Source organism: Indicator indicator, chromosome 26, assembly GCF_027791375.1.
Source record: "Indicator indicator isolate 239-I01 chromosome 26, UM_Iind_1.1, whole genome shotgun sequence".
Taxonomy (NCBI): domain Eukaryota; kingdom Metazoa; phylum Chordata; class Aves; order Piciformes; family Indicatoridae; genus Indicator; species Indicator indicator.
The window spans coordinates 14865971-14890244 of NC_072035.1; the positions used below are offsets into that span (position 1 = coordinate 14865971).

General features: G+C 53.2%; 1 protein-coding gene across 1 annotated transcript in view; it reads right to left on the bottom strand.

Annotated features, from left to right (window-relative positions):
• Window positions 1-207: 207 nt before the first annotated feature.
• KSR2 (kinase suppressor of ras 2) overlaps window positions 208-24274 on the bottom strand; it is a 102925-nt gene continuing 78858 nt past the window's right edge. Inside the window, exons 15-19 of the mRNA XM_054392671.1 lie at window positions 18424-18520; window positions 11197-11330; window positions 3162-3293; window positions 1102-1231; window positions 208-345 (exon numbers count right to left, since the gene is read on the bottom strand). Coding sequence (XP_054248646.1) covers window positions 208-345; window positions 1102-1231; window positions 3162-3293; window positions 11197-11330; window positions 18424-18520 — 631 coding nt within the window. The remainder of the gene's footprint in view (window positions 346-1101; window positions 1232-3161; window positions 3294-11196; window positions 11331-18423; window positions 18521-24274) is intronic.

The window sequence follows — 24274 nt, forward strand, 5'->3', positions numbered from 1 at the left end:
TGTCCTAAGGGTCCTGTCACTCTGGTGGCAGCTGGCAGGGGCACACCACTCTGTGGGCACCCTTTATACCCACCCTTGCCCACTGAGGTGGCATCGAATGTCCCCACAGCTTGTTCCCCAGTGCCAACATGAGCTGTCTAACAGTGAGGGCAGGGGGTGAGGAGTGCAGGCAGAGCTGGCATGGGAGGGACAGGCAGGGACAGGGACTTACTCTGCTGACTTCCAGAAGTGCCCGGGGTGGGAAAGGCGACGGTTGCGCTTTGGCAGTTTCTCCAGCATGTCCATGAGCTTGGTGAAGGTGGGCCTCTCCTCCTGCTCATAGGCCCAGCAGAAGAGGAGAATGTCCTGTAGCCAACACAGGGTGAGTGCATGAGCAAACAGAGCCAGCTCCTCTCCCACAACAACCCCTGTGCCCAGCTTCCACCCCGCAAGGACCCCATCGCCATCACTGCGTCCCTGAGAGGGGCTGCAGCAGAGATGTGTCCCCATGAGGACACCACCTCCATCACCACCACCTGTGGAAGGGCTGGGATGGTGGGGATGTGTCCATTCCATAAGGACACCACCCCCTAATGCCACCCATCCAACACCACCCACCTGTGGGAAGGGCCCTGGGATGGTGGGGATGTGTCCCCATTCCATAAGGACACCACCTCCATCACCACCACCTGTGGAAGGGCTGGGATGGTGGGGATGTGTCCATTCCATGAGGACACCACCTCCATCACCACCACCTGTGGAAGGGCTGGGATGGTGGGGATGTGTCCATTCCATAAGGACACCACCTCCATCACCACCACCTGTGGAAGGGCTGGGATGGTGGGGATGTGTCTATTCCATGAGGACCCCATATCCCCCAGCATATCCTTGCTGGGGTAGAGGGGCCATGCAAGCAGAGTTGATATTTGTGCCCCAGCATCAGGACTGAGCCCCACCAGCTGGGGAGGGAGAGCTCCTTTGTGTTTTTGCTGGCAGCCCCTGAGCAGCACAGGGTCCTTTTCAAAGAGACCCTGCACCCAAGGTGTGAGTCAGTGGAGCACTTTCTCCCCCTATGGACACACCCACAGAGGGCTCCAGCAGCTGCTGCCCCACAGCACCTACCGAGATCTCCTTGCCCATCCCTATTTGGCTGAGGTTGGGCTTCATCCCTCTTCCCACCTGCCAGATTATTGCCTCTGCTGGCTGCGTCTTGAAAGGCCATTCCCGTGCGTGCAGCTCGTACCAGATGGTGCTGTTAGGAGGCAGCAAGGATTAGAGATGAAAGAAACACAGCATCAGAGAATTGTTTGGGTTGGAAAAGCCCTCTGAGATCATCCAGTCCAACCATCCAACACCACCATGGCCATTAAGCCATGGCCCAAAGTGCCACGGCCACAGGTTTCTTGAACACCTGCAGATATGGACTCCACCACCTCCCTGGGCAGCCTGTTCCAATCCCTAACCACTCTTGCAGCCAAGAAATTTTTCCTCATCTCCAGCCTAAACCTCCCTTGGCACAATTCCAGGCCATTTCCTCTCCTTCTATCACCTGATCCTAAGGAGAAGAGACCAACCCCCACCTCACTGCAATCTCCTTTTAGGGAGTTGTAGAGAGCAATGAGGTCTCCCCTCAGCCTCCTCTTCTCCAGACTAAAGAACCCCATTTTCCTCAGCTGCTCCTCATCAGCCCTGTTCTCCAGACCCTTCACCAGCTTCATTACCCTTCTCTGGATCTGCTCCAGCCCCTCAATGGAGTGAGACACCCAAAAGTGACCCCAGTGTTCGAGGTGTGGCCTCACCAGTGCCCAGAGTACAGGGGGACCATCACTTCCCTACTCCTGCTCCTCCTCCATGATCTCTCAGGCTTCAACAAGCACACACCACTTGAATACCACATTCCTGTCTTCTTTAAAAACACTTTTTCTCCAGCTGTCATTGACCCTCAAATCCCCCCAGGGAAGCTGTGGTGGCAATAACCCTCCAGATCATCCCTGAGCCTCTCAGGCTCAGCAGAGGGCAGCAGGAACAAAAAGAAAAAAAAAAAAAAAAAAGAAAAAAAGAGGAATAAAGTGGGAAAAAAAAATCTTTTAATCTTTGAAGGAAGCTCAAGCTTTATGTAAGGGCAGAGCTCAGGCTTGAAAGAAAAAGGAAAAGCTAAGTCTAAGTCAGTGCCTCTCGCTTAGTTCAGTACAGTCCCTTAACTACTTTATTTTTGTGCTGAAGTTATACCTCAAGAAAGGAGGGGGAGGGAGAGGGAAAGGCCCTTTGGAGCTGTAATTACTGCAGGTTTGATGGAAATATCACCTCTGATAACAGCCCCACACACACTAATCCCTGCAGCCACAAGAAAATTAATCCACTGTGTAAAAAGGCTGCATTCGCCTCCAGGAAGGTCCTGCTGGGGCAGGATGGAGGCTCCTGCCCTCAGGGGGGTTGTGTTCAGCTAAATGGAGAAGTCACTTTGCTGAAGGACACTCAGCAATTCTTCTCTTCTTGACCATTTGGCATTTCCTTCCACCACCACCTCTGCCAGACCCTCTGCAGCTGGCTGGGGATAGAACCTGGGGATCTGGGGACTCCCAGCCCTGTGTCCCCTGCTCTGCATCCCCAGCCCTCTGCATCCCCAACCCTCTGCATCCCCAACCCTCTGCATCCCCAACCCTCTGCATCCCAAATCCTTTGCATTCCTAATCTTCTGTATCCCAAACACTTTGCATCCCCAGTCCTCTGCATCCCAAATCCTTTGCATCCCTAATCCTCTACATCCCCAACCCTCTGCATCCCAAACACTTTGCATCCCTATTCCTCTGCATCCCCAACCCTCTGCATCCCCATTCCTCTGTATCCCCAATCCTCTGCATCCCCAATCCTCTGCATCCCTAACCCTCTGCATCCTCAGCACCTTCTCATCATCACTCACTCCAGGAGGGTGCAGGGGAGAGACCTGCACCACGCTGGCAGCCCCAGAATGCTCCGGATCCCATTGCTTGAGGCAAAAGAGGAGCATGTGGGGACTTGCAGGGGGTTCAGTGCAAGCTGTCTCAAAGTGAAAGTTGTCTGAGTCCTGCCATGGGGATTCCCGTGGGCAGCAAATGGTGTCCCCATCCCCTCCCAGCTGCTCAGGGCAGCCCACACCTGAGACAACTAGCCCAGTTCTCTGCAGCCTGCCCACAGGGACTCACCCCAGTGCAAAGACATCAGAGTGCTTGGAGAAGGGCAGCTTGTCCTCCTCGGTGTCCGGAGAGAGCTGCCGGATGATCTCTGGGGCCAGGTGGCACAACCAACCGTTCTGGATCCGCAGCTTGTTCTCCCGCCTGCCGAGACACCCAGCCCGAGCCATGGGTACCACAGAGGGGCACCTCACCACCCCCCTGCCAGTCAGCACCCCCCTACCCCCTCCCAACCTTTCCCCAGCCTGTTTAAGCCTGGTTTTCCCTGTAGCATCCTTGCAAAGCTAGGGTTTAACTCTGCTCTGAGGAACGCCAGTGCAGTGGCTTTGTGCCAGGGCACAGTTTGGGCATGGGGTGGTGGTGAGGGGGACCTTTAGCTCTGCTGGGTTGGTGATGCTGATGCAGGGTCTACCAAGGCACTCACTGTGGCCACTGCACCAAAACACCTGAAAAGAGCAGGGGCAAAGCATTACCTGAGGTAAATCCCACCAGTGCTGATGCCTGAGCTGGTCCTGCAGTGGTTTGATAAGGAGGTTGGACTTGGGACCTCTAAGAGCCTCTTCCAACTAAACCCAACCTATAACAATGGCCTGGAAATCAGAGTTTTCAGTTGTCTGGCCTCAAACAACCCCTCCAGTTCCCTTTGTGCCCAAACCTCCCATGCCATCACCCATGGCAGCAGCCTGACTTCATTATAACCAGCAGCCTCTCTGCTGGCCTCAACCACCTCTGCCTCCTCAAGCTCCCCCTGCTTGGAACAAATAAATGGCCAACAGTTGGGGATGACATTGGCTGCTTCTTCATCCTTTATATCCTTCAGCAGGTACCTAGGATACATGGCTGGCTTAAAAAGGTCCCCAGACAGTGACTATCACATCAAGCATTAATCATGTGTCCAAGCCCAAATCTTGCAGCAAAGGTTTGCAGCATTGTCCCATGTCACATCAAGCTAGGGAAGGATGAGCCTGCAGACCTACAGGGCAAGGAATTTCTTCCTCTTTGTGCTCTGATGCCCTCCCAAAGATGATGAGCTGCAGAGGTAAGGGATGGCTGAGTGGTCATCTGTCCTCCTGAACTTTAGCCTAGGGCCAAAATCCCCAGGTCCCAGGGGACACCACCCATGTGTGGGCATCTCCATCAGCCCTTGAGGTGAGATGAAAAGCTCCACCAACACCACTTGGCTGCCTTTTCCCCCTGCAGCTGTGTGCACAATGTGCACAATCCCAAGATGACTCAGTCTGGATCCTCCCAGCCACAAAACCTCCCTAGGGAATCCAAGAATCCCAGCATGGTGGGGGTTGGAAGGAACTTCTGGGGATCATCCAGTCCAACCCCCTGCTAAAGCAGGGCACCCACAGCAGCTTGCCCAGGGTCAATGGCCAGGTGGGTTTGGAATCTCTCCAAAGGAGACTCCACAACCTCTCTGGGCAGCCTGCTCCAGGCCTCCAGCACCCTCACAGGAAAGTTTTAATTTATGTGCAGATGGAATCTCCTGGCTTCCAGTTTGTGCCCACTGCCCCCTGCCCTGTCCCTGGGCACCACTGACAAGAGCCTGGCCCCAGCCTCTTGTCTCCCACCCTTTATCTCTTGCTGAGCGTTGCTCAGATCCCCTCTGGGGCTGCTCTTCTCCAGGCTCAACAGCCCCAGGGCTCTCAGCCTTTCCTCCTCACAGAGATGCTCCAGGCCCCTCAGCACCTCCATAGCCACTACTGGACTCTCTCCAGTAGTTCCCTGTCTCTGGGGAGCCCAGAAATGGACCCAGGACTCCAGATGCAGCCTGACTAGGGTAGAGCATAGTGGGAGGAGAACCTCCCTGAGCCACACTCTTCTTCATGCACCCCAGGAGACCATTTGTCTTCTTGGAGGCTGCCAGTCCAGAGAATCTCTGATTAACCCTGCTTGCCCCCTCTGAGGTCTGACAGCTCCTCTTCTACCTGCCACAGATGTCAAAGCCACAGATGCAATCAGCAGCTGGGACAAGGCACAGACCCTGCAGCCCCAGGAGCTCCAGATGAGAGCACTTTGGTGCACGGGGAGGCTTTCAGTCCCACTGCCATCCTCCAGCCTGCACAGCTCTTAATTACAAGCTGGCCATAAGCACCAGGGCAATTACAGAAGAGGTGGATGAGCATGGACATCCCTGCCAGTGTCTTCAGCCTTCATCCTTGGGCAGGCAGCAGGGAGCAGGATGCAGCAGGAAGCACTCAGATCTGCTCCACCACCCTCAGCAGGACCAGCATTGTACCCAGGGCTTGTATGTTTGCTGACTCCAGTGACCCAGGAGCAGTGTCCAGGTTTGTTTTGGGATGCTGGAGATGTCTGGAGAAGAGAAGACTCTGGAGAGACCTCAGAGCAGCCTCCCAGTACCTGAAAGGGCTGCAGGAGAGCTGGGAAGGGACTTCTGACAAGGCCTTGTAGTGACAGGAGAAGGGGCAATGGTTTGAAAGTAGAGCAGGGCAGGTTTAGATTGGTCATTGGGAAGAAGCTCTTCTCTATGAGGGTGGTGAGACACCAGAATAGGACACCAGAAGAGGAGAAGATGTGGACCCCTCAGCCCTTGAAGAGGGACAGATGAGGCTGTGAGCAATCTGGTCAAGTGGAAGGTGTCCCTGCCCACGACAGCAGGGTTGGAACTGGATGATCTTTAAGGTTCCTTTCAACTCAAACCATTCTCTAACTCCATGATTCTGTGTTCCAGGACTGGATTTGGCTCCTGTGTGAGCTCAGCCTCATCCCTCAGCAAAGCTCCCTGCACACAACTGGGTTTACGAGCTTCCAGCAGCAAGGGCTCAGCTCTAACCCAGTCCCAGACATGGTTCACTTCCAGCAGTTTGGGGTTTCATGACAGAAGCTTCTTGTCTGACTTCATACCCAACCTGGCCATTTCCAGGAGCAGAAAGCAGCACAACCAACTGAGCATCTTCCATCCAGCAGATCCAGGAGGTTCTCTTCCCACTCTACACTGCCCTGGTGAGGCCACACCTGGAATATTGCATCCAGTTCTGGGCTCCCCAGTTCAAGAGGGACAGGGATCTGCTGCAGAGAGTCCAAGAGAGGCTCCCAGGATGCTTGAGGGACTGGAGCAGTGCCCTGTGAGGAGAGGCTGAGAGCCCTGGGGCTGCTTAGTCTGGAGAAGAGAAGACTGAGAGGGGATTGAAGAAATGTTTCTAAAGAGCTGAGGGCTGGGGGGCAAGAGGCAGGGGCCAGGCTCTGCTCACTTGTCCCCTGGGATAGGACGAGGGGCAATGGAGAGAAAGTGCAGCACAGGAGGTTCCACCTCAACAGGAGGAGGAACTTCTGCACTGGGAGGGGCACAGAGCACTGGAACAGGCTGCCCAGAGAGGTTGTGGAGTCTCCTTCTGTGGAGACTTTCCAGCCCCCTCTGGATGCATTCCTGTGTGACCTGTGCTACATTCTATGGTCCTGCTCTGGCAGGGGGGTTGGACTCAATGATCTCTTGAGGTCCCTTCCAACCCCTAACATCCTCTGATCCTGTGATCCAAACCAGCTCCAAGGCAAGAGCAAGGGCAGAAGAGACCTTCACATTACTCAAGACCCACTTCAGGCTCCTCCTAATTACAGAGCAGCCCAACAAGCTTTAAATAAAGGAGAAATCCAGGATGAGACACAGGATGGTAAAGCCTCTGCAGAAGGTGTGCTGGTTGCAATCACCATCTCGTTTTTCAGCAGCACAAGAGTGTCACAGCATGGATGGACTCTGCAAACTCCTCCTGCCAGATGCTTTCATGAAGGTGTTCCTGCTTTAGGAGCACAAGGAGGATTTATAATACCTGCCTTTTTTTTTTTTTTAACCCTAGCAAAACCAGGCCAGTTTAGAGTTCTCATTCACATCTGAAGCAACATCAGCATCCTTCACCTGACCTGCAAAAACTTGCTCACTTCTCCACAAATGCTTGGCCATGCAAGCCTCTGAGGACCCAAAACTGACCTTTGTTGCTCTTCTCTGCCTGAGACAAACCAGAACCAGCAAAAGATCTACCCAGAGAAGGGCAATCAGACCTGCAGACTTTCGATGCTTCAAAACTCAGTGACTGATGAGTATGGATCCCCAAAGCCTTCTGTCAGCTCTCCACCAGCAGAAGACATATTAACCACCAGCAGTCCAGAGCAGCCATGCTGAAAGCTCCTTGGGGAAGAAATTTCCTCATTTCTCCATTTTTCTAGCAAATCACTGCTCATTTCTGTCCAGCCTTGGATTTCTGACCATCATTCCCCTCCTGAGCAATCTCCTGGAGTTTACCCCTCAAGTGACACTCCAATGATCAGCAGAGATGGACACCCATTGTTGCACCCCCTTAGATACCCTATCTCTTCACCCTTTTTATCTCCAGAACTTCTCTGACCTTCACAGCAAAGATTCCTGGCAAAAAATCTGGCTTCTTTCTTTTGTTTGTTTTTTTTTTTTTTCTGCCTAAATCCTTTTAGCTCTGCTGCAATGAGCTAAAACCTCACCCTGGCAGGACCTAACCTCCAAACCAAAACCTGACCAAACCTCCTGCCCAGCTGCTACAGCAGAGCCAAAAAACCTCCTTGTGAGCTGCAGGGAGAGCAGCAGCACTGCAGGATTTCTTGGCCTTCCTGAGCTTTTGGCTAAGTTTGTGCTAAACCCAGCTGATATTTATCCAGAAGGAAAAGGAAGGGCTTGGCTGCTGTGAGAGGTGTGGGCTGGAGACGTGGCCATCACCTTTGCCTCTAATCCTTCCACCTAGAATCATAGAATCATAGAATCAACCAGGTTGGAAGAGACCTCCAAGATCATCCAGTCCAACCTATCACCCAGCCCTAAGCAATCACCTAGACCATGGCTCCAAGTGCCTCATCCAGTCTCCTCTTGAACATCTCCAGGGACAGTGACTCCACCACCTCCCTGGGCAGCACATTCCAATGTTCAATCACCCTCTCTGTGAAGAACTTCCTCCTAATCTCCAGCCTAGACCTCCCCTGGCACAACTTGAGACTGTGTCCTCTTCTTCTGCTGCTGCTTGCCTGGGAGAAGAGCCCAACCCCCACCTGGCTACAACCTCCCCTCAGGGAGTTGCAGACAGCAATGAGGTCTGCCCTGAGCCTCCTCTTCTCCAGGCTGAACACCCCCAGCTCCCTCAGCCTCTCCTCACAGGGTTTGTGTTCCAGACCCCTCCCCAGCTTTGTTGCCCTTCTCTGGACACCTTCCAGTACCTCAACAGCTCTCTTGAATTGAGCAGCCCAGAACTGGACACAGCACTCAAGGTGTGGCCTGACCAGGGCTGAGCACAGGGGAAGAACAACCTCCCTTGTCCTGCTGGCTACACTATTCCTGATCCAGGCCAGGATGCCATTGGCTCTCCTGGCCACCTGGGCACACTGCTGGCTCATGTTCAGCACCCCCAGGTCCCTCTCTGCCTGGCTGCTCTCCAGCCACTCTGTCCCCAGCCTGTAACACTGCTTGGGGTTGTTGTGGCCAAAGTGTAGAACCTTGCACTTGGCCTTGTTCAATCTCATCCCCTTGGCCTCTGCCCTCCCAGCCAGCCTGGCCAGGTTCCTCTGCAGGGCCTGCTACCCTCCAACAGATCAACTCCTGCTCCTAACTTGGTGTCATCTGCAAACTTACTGATGAGGGACTCAATTCCTTCACCTACATCATCAATAAAGATATTGACCAGGATGGGGCCCAGCACTGCTCCCTGGGGGACACCACTAGTGCCTGGCTGCCAACCTCATCCCACAGGGATGAGAAAAATAACATCGTGTCCAAGGAGCTTTTTCACTAGAAAGTGAGGATCAGCCACCACCAAGTGGGGCTCAGGGGACACTATCCACATGCAGGCATCTCCATCCAGCCCTGAGGTGAGATGACAAACTGCACCACCACTCCTTGGCTGCCTTTCCCCTCTGCAGCTGCGTGCACACAAAGTGCACAATCCCAAAATGACTCAGTCTGGATCCTCCCAGCCACAAAACTTCTCCAGAGAATTCAAGAATCCCTGCCTGGTAGGGGTTGGAAGGGACCTCTAGGGACCATCTATTCCAATCCCCCTGATAAACCAGGGGCACACCCAGCTTGCCCAGCTGATCAATGGCCAGGGGGGTTTGGAAGCTCTCCACAGAAGGAGACTCCACAACCTCTCTGGGCAGCCTGCTCCAGGGCTCTCCAGCACCCTCACACCAAACAAGTTTCTCCTCCTGTTCAGATGGAACCTCCTGAGCTCCAGTTTGTGCCCACTGCCCTTTGTGCTGTCCCTGGGCACCACTGACAAGAGGTTGGCCCCAGCCACTTGCCCCCTGCTCTTTCTCTCTTGCTGAGCATTGATCAGATCCTCTCTCAGGCTGCTCTTCTCCAGGCTCAACAACCCCAGGGCTCTCAGCTTCTCAATCTCTCCATCCTACTGCCACAAGAGCTGGAGATGAGACCATCATCTTTGCCTCTAATCCTTCCACCTCATCCCACAGGGATTAGAAAATTGTGTATCATGTGGAGTCTCCTTCTCTGCAGACTTTCAAGCCCCATCTGGCTGCATTCCTGTGTGACCTGTGCTGGATTCTATGGTCCTGCTCTGGCAGGGGGTTGGACTCAATGATCTCCAGAGGTCCCTTCCAACCCCTAACATCCTCTGATGCTGTGATCATTTCCAAGGTGCACTTGATCTCCTGAGCACCTTCACTAGAAAGCTTTGATTTGTCACCACAGCCTCGCCAGAGACACAGCAGGTGGGGTGATGGAGACCAAAAAGGCTCAGCACTGCCAGAGGAAACCTGCCCAAGCTGCCAGCACTGATAACATTGCACTTGGCCCATGCTGCTCCTGACACAAAGGGTGGAGGGAAAAGCCCTTTCCCACTGGGTAAAGCCAGCAATGTTCAATTTTTTCAGTTTGAACAGAAAAGGAAAATGAAATCTTTGTTCTTTTTTCCCCTGCTCTTCTGTTTCCTTCCCCTCCACACACCCCCAGCTCTGCTTTTCTTCCTTTCCCCTGCTGCTGAAACCTGTTGCCCTGCGATGCCTGCAGCTGGAAAACCTCCCAAAACACTGTGAAGAAAAGACATTTCATCAGGAACATTCACCAAATGGGCTGGGATCCAAACCCAGGGAGACCAAAAAATGTCACAGCACTGCAAAGGTCCTGGGGTTGGCTCTCCTGTTCTCTGTGTCTTGCTCCATGCCCTGCTCAGTGCAGACACCAGGGCCGTATGTCTGCAGCACATGAAAGGTCACCAGAGCAGCCAGGGACAGCCACAGGGATGGCACTACCCAACCCAAGCTGCTGCTCTGGCTGCACCATCCATCAGCCCAGAGGCAGGAGAGGAAGCAAATGCTGGAGGATTATCATCATGATATTAGGGAAAGGCCAAGGAATGAACCAGTTTTGCTGGCCACAGTGCAACAGAGCTGGGGGAGCATCTCCCAGGTGGGTGCAGGGTGATCTGGCCATGGAAATTATGCATCCCATGGGAAGAGGTGGGGTTCAGGAGACCCTGCCATGGGCCAAGCCCTGCTTTTCTGAAGCAAACTGCTGGAAACTCACATGCCTTCCTACCCACCAAAAGCAATTCCAATGCTGGCTTCAAAAGAGAAATGAAACCAAAGAAATTAAAACAAGCCACAACTGCTACACCCAAGGAGCAGAGCAGTTGGTTTTCACTCCTCAACACTGAGCCCAGACCCATCTCACTGTGAAAACTCCAAGCCTGTCTCTCTGGGGCTTTGGACTGCAAACCCAACACTGGTGTTGAGCAGGGAGCTGCATTTTGAGGGAGCAGAGAGGGGTTCTGTAGGAGCTTGTAGGGCAGAGGGATTTCTGCAGGAGCTTCCCTGCTTGCTCTTTTCCCAAAGCATGCCTCCTCAACAATCAAATCCTGGAAGGTCAGACAGTGAAGCCCCTGGAGCAGCCCCATCACACTCAAAGGCACCTTGTCCTCATGGCTGCTGAGACCACAGACCCAAAAAGGCTCTTGGAGAGGAGGTTTTGGGGCTCCTCCCCCGTGTTCCCAGCACAAAAGGTTGCTCTAAGGCATGGGGGGAAGGCCAGTATTTCCACCACACCATGTCCTACCTGCCTGCTTGGAGGACTCCTGAGATGCTGAAGAGGCCAAAGTCTGTGATCACCACCTTCCCATTGTCATAGAAAACATTCTTTGACTTGAGGTCCTTGTGAAGGATCCCTTTGGCATGCAGGTAGCCCATTCCCTAGGGTGGAAGAGAGAGAAACATACCCAAAATGGAAAAAGCAGCACAGACAGACAGGACAGAACCACAGAATGACAGAGTCATTTTGGGGAGAAGATCAACAAGGTCCCCCCTTAGCCCAGCACTTCCAGGTCACCACTAAACCATGTCCCTCAGCACCACATCTCCACAGCTTCAAAACCCCTCCAGGGGTGGGAACTCCACAACTGCCCTGGGCAGCCTGGGCCAGGCTTTGACAACCTAAGTCTCTCCTGGTGGAAACTGATACTTTCATCTTGTCTGCCACTTGTTCCTGGGGAGAAGACACCATCCCCACCTCACTGCAACCTCCTTTTAGGGAGTTGTAGAGGCAATGAGGTCTCTCCTCAGCCTCCTCTTCTCCAAGCTGAACAACCCCAGTACCCTCAGCTGCTCCTCACCAGCCCTGTTCTCCAGATCCTCAAGCAGCTTCATTGTCCTTCTCTGGACCTGCTCCAGCCCCTCCATGTCCTTCTTGGAGTGAGGGGTCCAAAACTGAACCAGATGTGGCCTCACTGATGCCAAGTGCAGGGGGGACAACCCCTGCCCTAGTCCTGCTGGTCATAATGCCAGAGCAGGAGCAGCCTCACAATAGCCAAGATAGGGAGAGCCTGGCTGTAAGCATCCCTGTGCAGATCCATGCTACCAAGCTGGCTGGGCCACAGCCAAAGGCTGCATGTCCCCAAATGTCCCTGCAGAAAGGGCAGGGGTCCAGGGGTCTCTTGAGATAAGCATCAGTGCAAAGTGCAGGAGGTTCAACAAGTCACAGGGCCAGGTCCTGCATCTGGGTCAGGCCAACCCCAGGCACAAATCCAGAATGGGTGCAGAAGGGGTTGAAAGCAGCCCTGAAGAAAAAGCCTTGAGGGTGCTGGTTGAAGAGAAGCTCCCCAGGAGCCAGCAGTGCAACCCAGCAGGCAGCTGTGTGCTGGGCTGCAGCCAGAGGAGTGTGGGCAGCAGGGCAGGAGAGGGGATTCTGCCCTTGGCTCTGCTCTGCTGAGACCCCACCTCCAATCCTGCCTCCAGTTCTGGTGTCTCCAGCATAAGAACTGCTGGAGCAAATCCAGAGGAGGCCACAAAGATGATCAAAGGGCTGGAGCATCTCTGCTAGAGGACAGGCTGAGGGAGATGAGGTTGTTCAGCCTGGAGAGGAAAAGACTCCAGGTGGGCCTCAGAGCTGCCTTCCAGTACCTGAAGGGATCCTACAGGAAGGCTGCAGAGGGACTTTTCCTAAAGGTGTCTGTCACAGAATCACAGAATCAAACAGGTTGGAAGAGACCTCCAAGATCAGCAAGCCCAACTGATCACCCAACCCTATCTAATCAACCTGACCATGGCACTAAGTGCCTCATCCAGGCTCTTCTTAAACACCTCCAGGGACACTGACCCCACCACCTCCTTGGGCAGCCCATTCCAATGGCCAGTCTCTCTTGCTGTGAAGAACTTCTTTCTAAGATCAAGCCTAAACTTTCTCCTGCACAGCTTGAGACTGTGTCCTCTTCTTCTGCTGCTGCTTGCCTGGGAGAAGAGCCCAACCCCCACCTGGCTACAACCTCCCTTCAGGGAGTTGCAGACAGCAATGAGGTCTGCCCTGAGCCTCCTCTTCTCCAGGCTAAACACCCCCAGCTCCCTCAGCCTCTCCTCACAGGGCTGTGCTCCAGACCCCTCCCCAGGGCTTGTACTCCAGACCCCTCCCCAGCTTTGTTGCCCTTCTCTGGACAGATTCCAGCAACTCAACATCTTTCTTGAACTAAGGGGCCCACAACTGGACACAGCACTCAAGGTGTAGCCTAACCAGTGCTTGAGTACAGGATCAGAATGACTTCCCTGCTCCTGCTGGCCACACTATTCCTGATCTAGGCCAGGATGCCATTGGCATGGGCACACTGCTGTCTAGAGACAGGACAAGGAGGAATGGGTTGAAGCTGAGGGAGAGCAGGGTCAGACTGGAGCTTAGGAAGAAGTTCTTCAGTATGAGGGTGGTGAGACTCTGGAACAGGCTGCCCAGGGAGGTTGTGGATGCTCCCTCCCAGGTGGTGTTCAAGGCCAGGCTGGATGAGGCCAAGTCCAGTTGTAGAGACATCTCTGGCCATGGCAGGGAGGTTGGAGCAGCTGATTCCTGAGGTCCTTTCCAGCCTCATGCATTCAGTGCTCACAGTGGTGCTCAGATAGGGCGCTGGGACTGCGGCGCCTGGGCTGCGGCAGCCCCCACTCATCTTCCTGATTAATTGGTCGTGCAAGGAAAATTAGCAGCAAAGCAAAGTGGCAGTCACTCTCCTGAAATCCTCTGCTGAGAAATTGATGATGATGATGTTCTCCCCTTGGTTCTCTTTCAGGGCTGGGAGCAGAAGGCTAATAAGTCAAAGCTCTCCACCACCACCGCCACCACTATCGCTTACCCCAGCTGAGCCATTAGCGCACACCGGCACCACCAGCCTGGAAACCAACCCTGCAGGACTCCTGCCTCCACTCCTCTCCCCTAGGAAAAGCTGCTTGGGGGTTAATTAAAATTAGTGCTAATGAGGCACAGAAAAAAAAAAAAAGGCCATGGGTGGGGAATCCAAACTCCCCTGCACCAGGCTTGTGCAGCAGCAGCAAATCAAGCAGACTGCCGGCAGCTCCGTGCGACCCACGCTCAGCTCAACGGGACAGCCGGCTCTGGGAAGGGGGAGGGGGGTAAAAGCCATCCATCCTGCCTTCAGCAGGGCTTCCAGGGCTGCCTCACTTGTCATCCTCATAATCACACTGAGGGAAACTGAAGTCTGGAGGAAGCTGCTGCAGGATAAATTGCCAGGAGGCAGGAAAAGCGTGGATTCGTAGAAAAGGTTCCCTTGGAAAAGACCTTTGAGATCCTGCACTCATAGAATCAGAGAACTGTCAGGGTTGGAAGGGACCTCAAGGATCATTCAGTTCCAACCCCCCTGCCATGGGCAGGGACACCTCACACTAGAGCAGGTTGCTCAGAGCCACATCCAGCCTGGCTGCAAAAGCCTCCAGGGATGAGACTTCCTGTGCCAGTCTCTCACCACCCTCACGGGGAAGAATTTCTTCTTAACATCTAATCTGATTCTACCCACTTCTAGTTTTGCTCCATTCCCCCTAGTCGTGTCATTACCTGACACCCTAAAAAGTCCCTCACCAGCTGTCTTGTAGGCACCCTTAAGATACTGGAAGGCTACATTAAGGTCTCCAACCATTCTCAGTCCAACCATTCTCTGTCCAACCATTCTCTCACTCTACCCAGGCTGCTGCTAAACCCTGGCCCTCAGCACTACATCTCTGCCTCTTTGAAACACCTCCAAGGATGGGAATTCAAGCACCTCTCTTGGGAGCCTGTTCCAGTTTTGCTTAAGACCAAATACCTGTTGTCTACCTGTTGTCCCCTGCCCTGGGGAGATTTGTTAACTGAACTTCCACCAGGATTCATCTCTGAACTTTTCACAAACCAACACTAGCACTGACCATTGATTTGGACAGGTTGCAGCCTGGAGAGTTGGACAGTGACAAAGCTCATGAAGAACAACCAGGGCAAGTGTAAAGTCCTGCACCTGGGGAGGAACAACTCCCTGCACCAGTGCAGTTGAGGGGTGACCTGCTGGGAAGCAGCTCCTCAGAGAAGGACCTGGGAGTGCTGGTGGACAACAAGTTTACCATGAGCCAGCAAGGTGCCCTCATGGCCAAGAAGACAAATGGTCACCTGGGAACATTCAGAAGAGTGGCCAGCAGGTGGATGAGGGAGGTTCTCCTGCCCCTCTGTTCTGCCCTAGTCAGGCCACATGTGGATTCCTGGGTCCAATTCTGGGCTTCCCAGTTCAAAAGGGACAGGGAACTACTGGAGAGAGTCCAGTAGATGCTATAAAGATGCTGAGGGGCCTGGAGCATCAATGTGAGGAGCAAAGGCTGAGAGCCCTGGGGCTGTTGAGCCTGGAGAAGAGAAGCTCCAGAGGGATCTGATCAATGCTCAGCAAGAGATAAAGGGTGGGGGACAAGAGGCTGGGGCCAGGCTCTTGTCAGTTGTGCCCAGGACAGGCCAAGGGGCAACGGGCACAAACTGGAACCCAGGAGGTTCCACCTGAACAGGAGGAGAAATTTGTTTGTTGTGAGGGTGCTGGAGGCCTGGAGCAGGCTGCCCAGAGAGGTTGTGGAGTCTCCTTCTGTGGAGAGATTCCAACCCCCCCTGGTCATTGTGATGCTGGGCAAGCTGCTGTGGGTGCCTTACCAGGGGGTTGGACTGAATGATCTCCAGAGGTCCCTTCCATCCCCCACCATGCTGGGATTCAATGATCCTGTAGCCAGGTGGGCAGTGGAATAAGAATTTATTTCTAAATGTGCAGCTGATATGAAGCTGGGAGATAGGAGATTCAGAAACAATCTGGAAAAAAATGAGGAAAGCAGCTTGAAAATCCCAGAAATCCTGAAATTCAAATGCCCAGGATATGGACAAAAATCCTGAAGGAAGGTTTAGGGATAGCCAAGGACAGCAAAACCCCTGACCCAGTATGTCAGAGGGATTTGACTGCACCTCTTGGCCAGTACATCCTGAAGAGCTTCTGCTAAGAGAGGAAGGAAATGATCCTGTGCCTGTCCCTGAGATGCCACAGCTGCAGCTGGATGCCAGGACCATTCTAGGCACCAGGATTAATTAGGTGTCTCCTGGTCCCAGCACATGAAATAATGATGAGGTTTTAAAAACGTGCTTTAAATGTCGCTGTCACCTCCACAAAGTGCTGGGGTTGTGTGAGGGGCAGCATCTCAATGTCATGAGCCTGTTCCTCCTGCAAGGTGCAGTGCAGGGTCCTGAGCTTCCATGGGCCAAGATGATATCCAGCACCACAGGGGTTCTCCTCAGGCCCCTCCCATCAGCCTGGGTGCTCCAAGCAGGCAGCAGGGACTCTGTCCCCACGCTCACGCAGCATGGCCAGGAGCACCTCTCCCATGCCATCCAATGCAGCCCAGCCTTAGCTGAAGGTATTTCTCCTGGCAAACCCAAACCCCTCGTGGTATGGCTCAGATCCCACTGCAAATCCCAGACCTGCTGCCTTCACCCCCAGGGATGATCTGTGAGAAAACAGCTCCCACCCCAGCAATGCCTTCATCCACTCCTGCCTGGCGTGAGCGAAAAGCCAGCTCCCTCTGCCGGCGTCCCCTCCCAGAAGGAGCTTCTGTGTCCCCAGGACCCTGGCACAGCCAGAGGCCTTGCACCCACTGCTCACAGCAGATTAACTCTGCTACCCCATAAAAGCTCCCTCACCCCAGAACTGCTTTCCTGTCCCACTCAGAGACTCTTTATAACTTCTTGCTCTCCATGACTCCCTGGAAGGAGGTTGGAGTGAGGTGGGGGTTGGTCTCTTCTCCCTAGGATCAGGTGATAGGAGGAGAGGAAATGGCCTGGAATTGTGCCAGGGGAGGTTTAGCTTGGAGATGAGGAAAAAAAAATGTCTTTGCTGCAAGAGTGGTCAGGGATTGGAACAGGCTGCCCAGGGAGGTGGTGCAGTCCCCATCCCTGCAGGTGTTCAAGAAATGTGTGGCCATGGCACTTTGGAACATGGTTTAATGGCCACGGTGGGGTTGGGTTGATGGTTGGACTGGATGACCTTAGAGGTCTCTTCCAAGCCAAACAATTCTGTGATTCTATGACTCAAAGGATCAAGTAAAACAACTGTCCTAACCAGGGAGCAAAGCTGAAGCCCCCACGGTGGTCCTTCATGCCCACAGCTTCTCCAGGTGATGCTGCCCAAGCCCAAGCCAACCAGGATGTCTGAGTTTTCTTCACTTCTCCACATCAGAGATGTGGACAAAGCTGCATGGCCAACAGGTCAAGGGAGGTGAACATGCCCTTCTACTCTGATCTGGTGAGACCCCACTGGGACTACTACATCCAGCACTGGAGCCTCCAACACAAGAAGGACTTGGACCTGCTGGAGTGCATCCAGAGGAGGCCACAAAGACGATCAGAGGGATGGAGCACCTCTGCTATGAGGACACGTGGAGGGAGTTTTGTCTGCTCAGCCTGGAGAAGAGAAGGCTCCAAGAAGACCTTAGAGCAGCCTTCCAGGACCTGAAGGGGGCTACAGGAGAGCTGGGGAGAGACTTTCTACAAGAGCTTGTAGTGATAGGATGAGGGACAATGGATTGGAACTGAAGTAGGGCAGATTTCCATCAGACATTAGGAAGAAGTTCTTTACTATGAAGGTGGTGAGACACTGGAACTGGTTGCCCAGAGAAGCTGTGGACACCTCATCCCTGGAAGTGTTTAAGACCAGCTTGGATGAGGCCTTGAGCAACCTGGAAGTGGAAGGTGTCCCTGCCCACGGCAGTTGCAGAAGCCTTGCAGAAGACTGTAGTCTCAGACTTGTCCTTCAAACCCCAACCCACACAAAGCAAAGCAACCAGCACAGAGGAGGGGGTTGAGCTGAGCCACTCCCTCCTGCTGTGAACATCTGGGAGCTGCAAAACCCTGAGCACAAACACCATGGCAGTCAGGGTTAAAAAAAGAGAGGCAAACCTATGTGGTGCCTCAGATGTGTTCTCAGAAGTGTCAAATACAGATCAAAACAAGAAATGAAGCAGAAAGGCTCTCAGCTGCCTCAGATAGGACTTAAACACCTGCACTTCCATGGGGGAAGAGGAGACATGGCCAAGATGAGCCCTGAGCCGCACAGGGAGCCCAGGGAAGCCTCGGTGCCACTCCAGTTCACCTCAAGGTAGAATCACAGAATGGCTTGAGCTGAAAGGGACCTTCAAGATCATCTAGTTCCAACCCCACTGCCATGGGCAGGGACACCTCCCAGTAGACCAGATTGCTCAAAACTTCATTCAGGGTAGTGGAGGGAGGTCTAAGAGACATGGATGTTAAAGCCAAGAGGTGCTGCCCTGCCTGTGGTCCTTGGCTTCTCAACTCCCACTCCTTGGTACAGCTCAGATGGGTTCACACACAGGATGTCAGGGGGCTGGCAGGGACCTCCAAAGATCATCAAGTCCAACCCCCCTGCCAGAGCAGGACCACAGAAGGGTTCTGAGGTGAGTGCAGCCCCTCCCCAGTGCTGAGCTGCTCCTCCCCACCCACAGCACACCATACCTTCACGATTTCTTGTGCTATCTGCCTCGTCTTGTTGACATCCAGCACGATTTTGGCATCTCTCACCACGGAGTAGAGAGTCCTTCCTTTGCACAGGCTGCAAGAGCAGAGGAGGGAGAAGATAAAACCACAGTCTACAAACCCCTGCTGAGAAACATCCCCCAAGTGATGAAGGCAGTGGCTGTGGCAGGCAGCTATAAATAACCACAAGAGCTTTGGCTCCATCTCAAGGCAGATTGGGAGGTTCAACATGGAAACTGGGGGGGAGGGGGGTGGTTCTCCCTGGTTTGGCAGTGGGAGGGAGCTCATGCTGCTCCCCAGTGTGTTGTCAGCAGGGTGCTGAGCCCTGTAAGCAGTGACCCAGGCTGGTTATTCCTGGCTCTTCCCCATGTCCCAGGTGCCAACAAACCACCTGGGCCTCTTCCTTCAGACTTAATTTTTTGGTGGAGAAGGGGCCGTGGCTCCCCGCCTCTTTCCCCAGAGGATACAAAGCTCACAGATGTAAATGAGTCAAAAGAGGAAAGGCAGGGAGGGGAAGGAGAGGGAGGGGAAGGAGAGGGAGGGGGAGAGGGGAGAAAAAAAAACAACCCACCACCCAACCCCAACCCCAAGCACTGTACAATGTCCTCCAATCTTCCTTCTCGTACCAATTACAGTAAAATCTATTTACAGAGACTTAATTACCAAAGGCAGCTGGAAAAGGGGGGTGAGGAGGGAGAAGGGGGGGAGGGGGAAGCATATAAACCAATTAAAAATATATTGACATTTGAATATCATAATGGAGTATGTGGGTGAATGCTGCCTCAAATCCTGCCCACCCCACCCCACCCCACCCTCCCACAAAAATATAAGAAAAAGGGGAGATTTTTTTTTTTTTTTTTTTTTGCTTTTCTAGATCCACCCACACTCATCAGAGGCAACTTTGGAAAGGTGAAGCTGGATTCCTGTGCCCAGGAAATCATGTGCCTGGCACAGCTTGGAAAAGAGGCTTCAGTGACCACAGATGTGAACTTGAGCCTCTTCCAGTTAACAAAGCAGAAGTCAGAGGGTTTCATTCCCCAGCATCCTCACTTGGCTTCACCACTCTCATAGCATCATAGACTTACAGACTGGGTTGGGTTGGGAAGGACCTTCAAAGCTCATCCAGTCCAGCAGCCTGCAGTCAGCAGGGACAGCTGCAACTAGATAGGGTTGATCACAGCCCTAAACAACCTCACCTGGAATAGGTCCAGGGATGGGGCATCTCCCACCTCTCTGGGCAACCTGGGACAGGCTCTCAGCACCTTCAGTGTCAAACATTTCTCCCTTCCATCCAGACTGAATCTCCCTCTTTTAGTTTCAGACCATCACCCCTTGTCCTGTCACAACAGGCCCTGGCTCAAAAGTCTGTCCCCAGCTTATTTCTCAGCCCCTTTCAGTGCTTAAAGTCCACCTAAAGCTCTCCCTGGCTCCTTCTCTTCTCCAGGCTGAACAACCCCAAATCCCTCAATCTATCCCCATAGGAGAGGTGCTTTAGCCCTTGGATCATTTTGTGGCCCTCCAAAAATGCTTCTGCACCCCTTCCAATTTGCATTCCTCCTTGCCCATGTCCTCCAGCCCCAGGGAAGGCAGCATGGACTGGTCTGGATTTGTCCAATGGGAGATAATGGAGTTTGCTCTTTTGGGATGGAAATACCCAGCCTGAGCTGTGCCTCATTCCAAGGGCTGGGGAACATCATTCCAGAGAGGTGGTAGATATCCCAGCCCTGGAAGCATTCCAGGTCAGCTTGTCTGGGGCTTTGAGCAACTTGCTCTACTTGCAGGTGTCCCTGCTGACTGCAGGGGGGGATGGACTGGATAACCCTTAAAGGTCACTTTCAACTCAAACCATTCTGTAATTCTATCCTTCTTCAGAAGCTCACAGATGCAAAGGACCCTCCTGCTCCTCAGCCAAAAGCTCCATGTCCCTCCATGGGCAGAGAGCACAACTTTTGAGTGGAATAGTGAAACAGTGAAACAGGAACAGGACCAATCCCATATCTCACAGGTCTGGGAAAAACAACAGGACCCTTCAAAGTGCTTTGCCACGGGGTGTGTTGGAAATACCCTTGCCAGATGCAACGGAGCCATGGTGGGCACTTTAAGGCATCTTCATACCCATGCAACTGCCTCCTCAGTGATGGTTTTCTTTGCTTGGGTGTCTCAGCATGTCCCTGAGCTCACCAGCTGGGCTTCAAACCCTAGACACCTGCAATTATAAACCTGAGTTTCCTCCAGCTCAACCAGCAGCAGCTTCCCATCTTCTGCAAGAGTTGGGCTGCAGTCAAGAATGAATTTGTCTGAAGATTAGGATCCAAGCACTCCAGCTCCTACTTGGAAATCAGTGATAAAAAAAAAAAACCCTTTGGGTTTCTGCAGCCAGACTTAAAAGGGTGAAAAATAATGACAGACATGAGAGTTGGGGCTGCTCAGCCTAGAGGAAAGAAGGCTTTAGGGAGACCTTAGAGCAGCCTTCCAGTTCCGAAAAGGGGGCTACAGGGGAGGGAGTTTTGACATGGAATTGTAGTGATAAGATGAAGGGCAGTGGATTGAAGCTTGCGGAGGGCCAATTTAGACTGGAGATTAAGAAGAAATTCTTTGCAGTGAGGGTGGTGAGACACTGAAACAGGTTGCCCAGGGAGGTTGTGGATTTCCCCTCCCTGGAGGTGTTCAAGGCCAGGCTGGATGAGGCCTTGAGCAACCTGGGCTGGTGGGAGGTGTCCCTGCCCATGGCAAGGGGATTGGAACTGGATGATCTTGAAGGTCCCTTCCAACCCAAACCACTCTATACATCAATGAATTCCCTTCCCACCAACTTTCCAACATGAAAGGGTTTGGGCACTACTGTGCTAAATAACCTGGTCAGGCTGCAGGCTCTGTGATGCAGCCACCTCCTGTCACCTGCCTATGCACTTAGAAGCTCCTCCAGCCCTCCCCTGCCAACAACTTCTTTTCCCCCCAGAGAAAGCCATGATAGAAAGTTGCTCATGGTCTGTGCTAGCCCTGACTCGACCTTGCAAACACCGTGAGTAGATTAGCACTGGAAAGGGAGGGGAGATTGATGTGGGCCCTGAGATGAGCTCAGATCAGCTCTTTTCCCAGAAAAGGGTTAGTTTGGAGACAAATCCTTCCATTTCTGCCAGTCTGAACTGCAGAGAGAACCCCAGGAGCAGAGCCTGCAGCTCTTTAGGGATGAGATTCCCACCTCAACACTTGGTTTATGAAGAGGCAACACTTGAAAGGAGGCAGTGGATGAAGCCAGGCACAAGGGGAGCAGCCACCCCTCAGACCCAAGGTGGTGGCACCAACACACCTGTGGCAGTTTCAGGCTGTGCCTTGAAAATTTTCTGCAGGTCTTGAACAGAAAGTAGCAGAATCTAAATAAATTATTATTGGATGCAAAAGGGAAAACAATGGCAAGTTCTAAATAATCCCATTGGACAGACAACAAACATAAGCTAGTTGTGCATCCTAACTTTCTTTCTTGTCAGCTTCCTGGTTCCAGCAGATACTAACCTATGCTTCTCCTGGCTTTGCTGACCCTGAATGTGTTCTTGTTGTGGTTAAGTACCTAACAGCAACTCTCTGCTCTTGCTCTTGTCCTGTGTACAGGAGGGTAGGGAAGGGAGCAGAGAGAGGGGGAAGCTATTAGCAGCCCCCTGGTTTTGTCCAGGGGGGGTTCTTGTGTTGTTTATAAAGCATACATATATTTAAATATTGTATATTTTGCACCTATTCCTTGCATTTCACATGTAGGCTTCACGCTGGTTGATAGAAGGCTGAACATGAGCCAGCAGTGTGCCCAGGCAGCCAGGAGAACCAGTGGCATCCTGTCCTCTATCAGGAATATCAGGAATAGTGTAGCCAGCAGGACAAGGGAGGTTGTTCTTCCCCTGTGCTCAGCCCTGGTCAGGCCACACCTTGAGTGCTGTGTCCAGTTCTGGGCTGCTCAATTCAAGAGAGCTGTTGAGGTACTGGAAGGTGTCCAGAGAAGGGCAACAAAGCTGGGGAGGGGTCTGGAACACAAACCCTGTGAGGAGAGGCTGAGGGAGCTGGGGGTGTTCAGCCTGGAGAAGAGGAGGCTCAGGGCAGACCTCATTGCTGTCTGCAACTCCCTGAAGGGAGGTTGTAGCCAGGTGGGGGTTGGGCTCTTCTCCCAGGCAAGCAGCAGCAGAAGAAGAGGACACAGTCTCAAGTTGTGCCAGGGGAGGTCTAGGCTGGAGATTAGGAGGAAGTTCTTCACAGAGAGGGTGATTGAACATTGGAATGTGCTGCCCAGGGAGGTGGTGGAGTCACTGTCCCTGGAGATGTTCAAGAGGAGACTGGATGAGGCACTTGGAGCCATGGTCTAGGTGATTGCTTAGGGCTGGGTGATAGGTTGGACTGGATGATCTTGGAGGTCTCTTCCAACCTGGTTGATTCTATGATTCACTTCCAGCTGAGCTCGTCTGGCAACCTTATGCCAGGAAGTAGTTTCAACCCACCACATCATGGCACAGCACCATGGCCATGGGCCATTCCACCACTGCCCCTCAGACCTCAGCAGAGCTATCAAGGCAGCCCAGGTGCCTCTCTCCCCGCTTTGACGAATGACTCCTCCAGATGAATTCAACCGGCGACCACCGCACCGCTCCGCTGTCTGTCAGCGCTTTCTTGCTAGACAAGGAGCTGCCAACACCAAGACAAAGCCTGGCTGATACATATTATGCAGCACCTGAGCCCATTCAACCACCACCTGCACAACCTTTTCATGGCAGAGCTCAACAGCCTCGCTTCCCCTCGCTCGCCGCCCGCCTCGTCAATCGCTCCCCATTGGGGCAGGCACAAAGCAGAGCTCCCGGGGCAGGCACAGCAGCTTCTGCCTTGCCTCTTCAAGAGTTCTACCTTCAACCCTGCCATTGAGGCACCAGCCAGCTGCAAGTGAGGGATGCTGTGGAGCACAAGGCCAAAGGCAGCCCACGCTTGCCAGCAGGAACAAAGGCAGATGATTTGCCTCTCCAGACAGATCCTGGCCCATTCACCGCTGAAGCAGGGCTTGTAAACAAACCTTTGCCTTCTAAACCTCTGCATCCCACCCAGCAGCAGGGCAGGGATCATCAGCTCATACAACTGTTTGGGTTGCAGGAGACCTTGCAGATGACATCGAGTCCAAGTGTTCACCCAGCACTGCCAGCTCACCACTAAGCCACATCCCCCAGCACCACATCTCCAGGGCTTCCAAACCCCTCCAGGGATGGGGATCCACCACTGCCCTGGGCAGCCTGGGCCAGGCCTTGACAACCCTTTTGGTGACATGAGCCCCAGCATCCAGCTGAGCCACAGCTTCACAGATTGCATCAGGTTGGAAGGGACCCTCAAAGGTCATCTTGTCCAACCCCTCTGCAGTCAGCAGGGACACCTCCAACTAGAGCAGGCTGCACAGGGACACAGCAAGTCTGGTATTGAATGCCTCCAGGGACAGGTCCTCAACTACATCCCTGGCCAACATGTTTCAGTGTCTCACCATCCTCATTGTGCAGAACTTCCTCCTGATGTCCAACCTGAATCTCCCCTGCTCCAGTTTCAAACCATTTCCCCTCGTCCTATCACCCTTCTAAAGACTCCTTCCCCTAGTCACACAGAATCAATAAGGTTGGAAAAGACCTCAAGGATCATCAAAGTCCAGCCTGTCACCCAAGACCTCATGACCACTAAACTATGTCACCAAGTGCCACATCCAATCCCCTCTTGAACACCTAAGTCCCAGCCAGATCTGCAAGGCAGCAGGGACAATGCAGCCAAGCAGCTCAGGGAGATGCAAAGATCCTTCTAGGAGGTGCCCAGCATTCAGGAG